Here is a 6,271-nt window from a genome sequence, read left to right on the forward strand (position 1 = left end):
TGTGTAATTATTTTGTTGTATTAAACGAGATAATAATGATAACCACTCTGTTTTCTTCTTGAGAGTACAATTAAGATACCCTGGTAATAACAGGTCAATGATTCATTTGTACATTTTGGTCTGAGTCATAAAGAAGGACGTATAGACGTTAATGGCTTAAAGTCGTGTTCCAAAGGGATTGGAAGGGAAAGGTTTTTTTTTATTATTTTTTTTTAGAGTTTTTAAACATTTTAAACATAGCTAAGAACTCTCTAGACCTCATTCAAACATTTCAAACAAGAGCATTGATAAATATTGTGGTCTCTGCGGCTGGTCCTCGGGTGTTAAATCCCAGCAATGAAAGATCATGAAGGATCCTAATGGTTGCCAGTTTAGTTGTTGGAGCAAATATTCAGGATTTATCTCCATTCACATGGACCTCCATCCAAGGCCTGAGGCGCATTGCTTCTTTAAAAACAAAGGGGATGTCTTTTGTGTCAGAGAAGACACAATGGACAACCAAGCCAAGCGTTCATCTTCTGGAGTCCTCCTCCTTAAACAGATGTATGAGGGTTGAACCGCTTTTAGGCTAGGGTAGGGGCATTATTGACAAAAAGTATCCCAGAGACAGCAAGACTTCTAGCAAGTTCTCCTAAAACACAGTAAATCATATAAAAGAGTTTATTTGCTATACTATTGACCAATTGACTATGAACAAATATTTTCCAAAGATATGAAAAATCCTTAACCTCTATGCAAATGTTGGATTTCCAGTTAGTTCGTGTATTATACAGTATAGTTGGTACAATCTACCATCCGAAGTGGCAGCAGTAAATACAGCGAGGGAATTTAAACATACATGGGATAGGTATAAAGCTATCCGGAATCTAAGATGAGACCAAGGACCGATTGAGGTTTGAGTCTCTGCATTATGGGCTGAATGGTTCTTATTTGCCAATAATTTGTTTTTCTATGTTACAGAGAATATATATATATATATATAATGGTAAATAATTCCATCTGCCGGTATCTCTTGTGTTATACAGTGGGATCCATAACACCGGGCACAAAACAGTAGACTGCACGGAGTAAGTGCACCACCTTGTGACCAACGTACCGCCCCGGTACAGAACGGTGAGAAAGTTAATCTTACAATCAATCTGTTTCTGAGCTAAGGCAGCATGCAAATAGCAAATGTTAATGTTTTAAGTTTTGAACTCATTTAAGCACAGAAGTGATAGAAGGAATTTGTCCAGCTCAGATTTCATTGCACACATAATCAGAGAACTGCTCAAGGCTGCCATCCATGCACAAAAGTGAATTTACCTAATGGTACTGCAAAAGAAACCAAAACATCTTAATATATCTTACAGTAAGTCAGTATTAAAATTGGCACAGCATTGCTGAGACATTTGCACATACCGGTATTTTAGGAGGTACACGTCAAAGGCTTGGATGTAACGTAAATAAATAAAAGATAATAATAATAATAATGTTTTACTTTACTGGGGCGGTAGATACGTGGAACAGCCACCCAGGAGAAGCGGTAGAGGTTAATCCAGTGAGGGTATTTAAATGTGCATGTGATTGACACAAGATCAAGGTCTGATAAAGGTCAGGGTCTTTACAGCAGGAAACAAATGGGAATGCTAGATGGGTTGAACGCGTCTTATCTGCTGTCAAATTTCTTTTTTTCCCCCCAAGTATCCTGTTTGGCATCGGCACGTCTAAAAATGACTTATTTATTAATACTTCAATTAAAAAACAACTTTTCTTCCTGTTACAATTGATTTCTCATTTTAAAGCAAAATGTTTATGGTATTACACCCCCCCCCCCCTTTGCTGGTCAGATCCCCACTGTTATGCTCAAAAAACATTTTCAAAAATATTAATACTTTCTAAATGGTGATCATCTGGGTCTAATTGCCGTCTGGAATGTAATCTCTCTGCCAGTTCACAATTAGGACAGGTAGGCTTTAAATGCATAATATAGTAATATGCAGACCGAGATCCACCAAGTTCACTCTAACCGAGATGCAAATAATTGCATTGATCCAGACGAAGACCTGATTGAACTTTATGATGGGGATTTACCCCATATATGAACAGATGAGACAAATGGAACATATTCCAGGGTAGGCGGCTTATATTTAGTATTACTTCAGACTATAGATTATTTCACTTCCGTGTTATGGAGCCAGACAGGTACGTTCATACAGAGAGGAATATGGTGGTATGTCTGTATTTGACATCGAGTATTAAGAGGGGACTCTTGAGTCTCAGGGTTTTTGCTCCAATCTCAGGGTCTAAGAGTAAAGTACCAGATTCTCATTGTCATACAGTCTGGAACCGACACCTTCCTTTTCTACACTCCTGTGATCACACATAAAAACTCACATTTGCTACCAGTATGTGATGGTTGATATCCCTGCTTGAATGCAGGTGACTCAATTAGGTGAGTTTTTAAACAATGACAAGTCAAGGTTTCCATGATGACCGGTATTAGAGGCGTTCACTTATCACATTTGGTGAGTCACTAAGTAGATTCTTCACGCTGGGCTATTAAAGGGTTAATTTCTCAGGGTCAGCTCATTTAAGAAAGGCCCCGGCTATGGCCACTTGGCTGTAATCCCCTGGAATTCCAGCTCTCCTTGCTAAGAATGGATGAAATTTACCCATCGATGGCCTTGCTATCACGTTAAGCTTCTTGTGCAATTCCTCTGAATTCTTATAGGTTGTTATCTTAGCGCCGTATACGTTTTGATCACGAAAACCTTACGGTAAAATCATTAATTCTCAAAACCCTCTGACTTAATAGGTTTATTCTTCAAATGCTCATAAGCTATTTGTGTTTGTTACATTATTTACAACTTCAATACAATATATAAAAAAGGTATCTGTGATTTTGTGTTTTTTCTATAAATTATATTGAATAAATAGGATATTTAACCAGCAACGGATACGCTCCTTGGATTCTGATCAATAATGGAGAAGTACGGATAGCTGAACCATAACATGTTATTTTTCCTAAAATCAACAAAGTGACAAAGGTGACATGTCACACAGTATGAGACGTTTACAATGTAAAGATGGCCCTTTCCTGGAGAAGATGCAGAATCAGCTGGGGCATCAATAATGTTCGTTTTCCAGATGGGATCCACCGGTCAGGACCAAAAGTTTGACAATTTCCTGGCGTTACGGTCAGTTCATTTTATGGAAAGTGTCATCAGGAACAAGAACCACCACGTTGGGACACTGCAAAGAAACACAACGTCACCTCTGAAGAAGCCACAAGGGCGAAACGTGTTAAGTGCACAGCATCCAATACCAAAATACACTCACAGAGCCGGCCTTAAGTGTTCTGGCGCCCTGTGCGGACTACTCCTGTGGCGCCCCCCCATCCCAAAAAAGGAAAGGAAAAAAATCTTGTCACAAAACTCCCCTTTTCTTACTATCTACCCCCTCTGCCCCTTCTCACTGCCTTTTTGGTGTTATCTGGAGCTGCTAAACTTATTATTCTACTCTCCCACTCTCCATTTTCTTAATTTTTGGCGCAGATCCCCACTAAATATTATATCGAGAGCTTGTTGTATATCTAACAACGGTAGTTGCTCAGTTACCTAGTCAGCGAGCTTGACATTTTCTGCACACCGCAGGAATTCCGTTACATGTTTCGAGCAATTTTCCACCGAGGTTTGGTTCTGCTTTAGACACTGCTCGAAAGCAACAAAAGGTTCAGCACACTGTGCACGGATTTTCTGTATAACCGGGCTGAAAAAGGTAACGACACGTGTCATAAATACAAATTCAGGAGTTCTAGCTGCGTAATCTTACCCTGCTGCTAAACAAACCCCCCAGACTCCTTATCATACTGCCTGGGCATTAGCTCCTTATGTCAGACGGACAAGCATTCTTGTGTTTTGTGAAACACAACAGAAACCTAAAACTGGTTTAGGTGCCACCAGATCAGTCCCAATGATTTAACCCCTTAAGGACAATGGGCGGTCCCTAAAGCTATTGAAAACAATGCATTTTGAGTCCGTACATGTACGGGCTTTGTCATTAAGGGGTAAAACGAATGGGAATTACTCTTGCAAAACAAAACTCCAAGTGAGTCAGGAGGTCTGCTCCCTCAAAACTAACTTCCAAATTTACCGCTGGCTAAACCGTGGGTTTTCTGAAGAGCGTAAATCATCTGAATATAGCATTCGGATCATTATAGTCTCTATACTTACTGTGACGACGTGCACTTGGCCACCTTGACTTTCAGCATATGACAATCTTGCTGCCACGTTCCTGGCTTGCTAGAAACACATTGGCCATACTCTTCCATTTCATTCCGGCAATACTTAGCGGTGATCTCCATGGCAGCCTGCCTGTAATCACGAATATTATATAAAAAGGATCTGCATGTTCAGATTTATTTTCTGTAACTGCCATTTCTTACTAAAAAGGGCACCCTCTGAAGATGTATTTGGGTACATAGTCTATAAATTGTTAACCTTATACCTCTACTACTGTTATTGTTGAGTATGTTATGTGGTCACTATGGAGTTATATATTTATCATATAGTTTGTATTTATTTTCCTTTATTCCTTATTTCACTTATTCAAAGTGTCTAAAATTATGCTTCATATTCAAAACAATACTATAAGATGGTGACAAGTTGTCAGAAATGCCTTTTAACCCCCTATATGCCACTCGGCCTCCAGAAATGCCTTATACCCCCCTATATGCCACTCTGCCTCCAGAAATGCCTTATACCCCCTTATATGCCACCCTGTCCCATGATATGCCCTTTAACCCCCTATATGCCACTCAGGCATTTCTGGAGGCAGAGTGCCATTTAGGGGGTATAAGGCATTTCTGGAGGCAGAGTGGCATTTAGGGGGTACAAGGCATTTCTAGAGGCAGAGTGGCTTATAGGAGGGTATAAGGCATATCAGGGAGGCAGAGTGGCATAAAGGGCATTCCTGGGGGCAGAGTGGCAAGCCTGGGGGCAGATGTGCATAACTGGGGGGGCAGGTTGGCAAATAAAAAAAAAAATGTTTCTCAATATGAAAAAAAAAGTTTACATGAATATTTACTAGTAAAACTTTTTTCCTATAGGGTCATCTTATATTCAAGCTTTTTCTTTTTTTTTTCTAAATTAATATTCAGATTTTAGGGGGTCGTCTGATAATCAGAATACGGTATATAACATAACAATTTGGGCTCATCATGCGCAGAAAGAATACATACAAATGCTTCTTCCACCTTTCACTAGAGGCAGCCAGGGAAGGAGTTGAACGAGACAGAAGTCTAAAGAATGCCTGCATTGTATACCATAAAGCAATAAGGCTTTGTGCGCAAGCATCGTGCGTGGACGAGTGCTCGGTAGACCCAGCGACAACAATCGCCAGGAAAATAAATAGCCTTTCTAAGCGAAAAGGACATCAGCGGAGAAAATGGGAATTCATTCACTGATGCCTAAAAAAAAAAAGAACTACTGTACCTTTAAATGGGAACAGCAACATTCCTACTACAAACTCTTCAGTAAGAGAATGACACAAAACACTATTGTGCAACCCTCTGGCCTAACCGCTAGGAGCGCTGTCAGCTGATCTCAACAAAAAAATCACAATCATTTACAATACAAAAAGCATGAGAAACGTTAATAAAACAACTGCTCGCACTCACATGTTCACACTGATCCCTTCACCTTTCACGACTTCACATGGTCACAGAATTCACTTCCTGCATGGAGCGCCGGTGCTTCTGATTGGACGAAATAGGAGCTTCAATGGCTGGGCATGTCTGCATTTGGTTAACTCCTCGCCTGCTGGAAGCAACTTAAGAATGTGTAATACCAATGCCCTTGGGGTAGGCAGCAACATTATTCGTGAAGGACGTTTGACTAAATGCCCCGTAAGCAACAATGACTTCCACAAGCCTTGTCACGGATACTTTGCGTACTCAAATCTCAAATGAAATATGATTATTTATACATATATATTATTAATTAATGTAAAAACTAAAGCCAAGTCAGAAAATATTTAAGGCTTGCATATCACCCGTATGGCGTAAGCTTGTCAATATTCCATCACACATGAAATACCCATTCTAAATCTATAATTATTATTGTTAATTATACAAGAAATATTATACAAGAAATGGAAGGTCATCAGTTGCTTTTTAGAATAGTTAGATAATGGTTAAACAATTCTAAGAATATTAGAAGAAATCTATTTTCCTGACACAGCACGAGTATGGAAGATACAAAAAATATATTTAATATAATAAATATTGGAA

At 39.4% G+C, this 6,271-nt stretch overlaps 1 protein-coding gene across 1 annotated transcript; it reads right to left on the minus strand.

Annotated features, from left to right (window-relative positions):
- Positions 1–3,599: 3,599 nt before the first annotated feature.
- Positions 3,600–4,348, minus strand: LOC149279098 (coiled-coil-helix-coiled-coil-helix domain-containing protein 5-like). Its single transcript, XM_089501406.1, has 2 exons — positions 4,215–4,348; positions 3,600–3,750 (listed from the first exon to the last, which is right to left on the minus strand). The coding sequence occupies exons 1-2, from the start codon at positions 4,343–4,345 to the stop codon at positions 3,600–3,602; spliced, it is 282 nt and encodes a 93-aa protein (XP_089357532.1). The 5' UTR covers positions 4,346–4,348.
- Between the last annotated feature and the right edge of the window lie 1,923 nt (positions 4,349–6,271).

This window comes from Sceloporus occidentalis, unplaced genomic scaffold (assembly GCF_023333645.1).
Source record: "Sceloporus occidentalis isolate IW3139 unplaced genomic scaffold, rSceOcc1.0.p SCAF_174, whole genome shotgun sequence".
NCBI lineage: Eukaryota > Metazoa > Chordata > Lepidosauria > Squamata > Phrynosomatidae > Sceloporus > Sceloporus occidentalis.

What these genes read in the sequence shown, in the direction of transcription:
- LOC149279098 (XM_089501406.1), bottom strand. Translation starts at nt 4,345, where the DNA reads ATGGAGATCACCGCTAAGTATTGCCGGAATGAAATGGAAGAGTATGGC. An exon ending in GCCAAGTGCACGTCGTCACA is followed by an intron (nt 3,751 to 4,214) that starts GTAAGTATAGAG and finishes TACCTTTTTCAG; the next exon opens with CCCGGTTATACAGAAAATCC.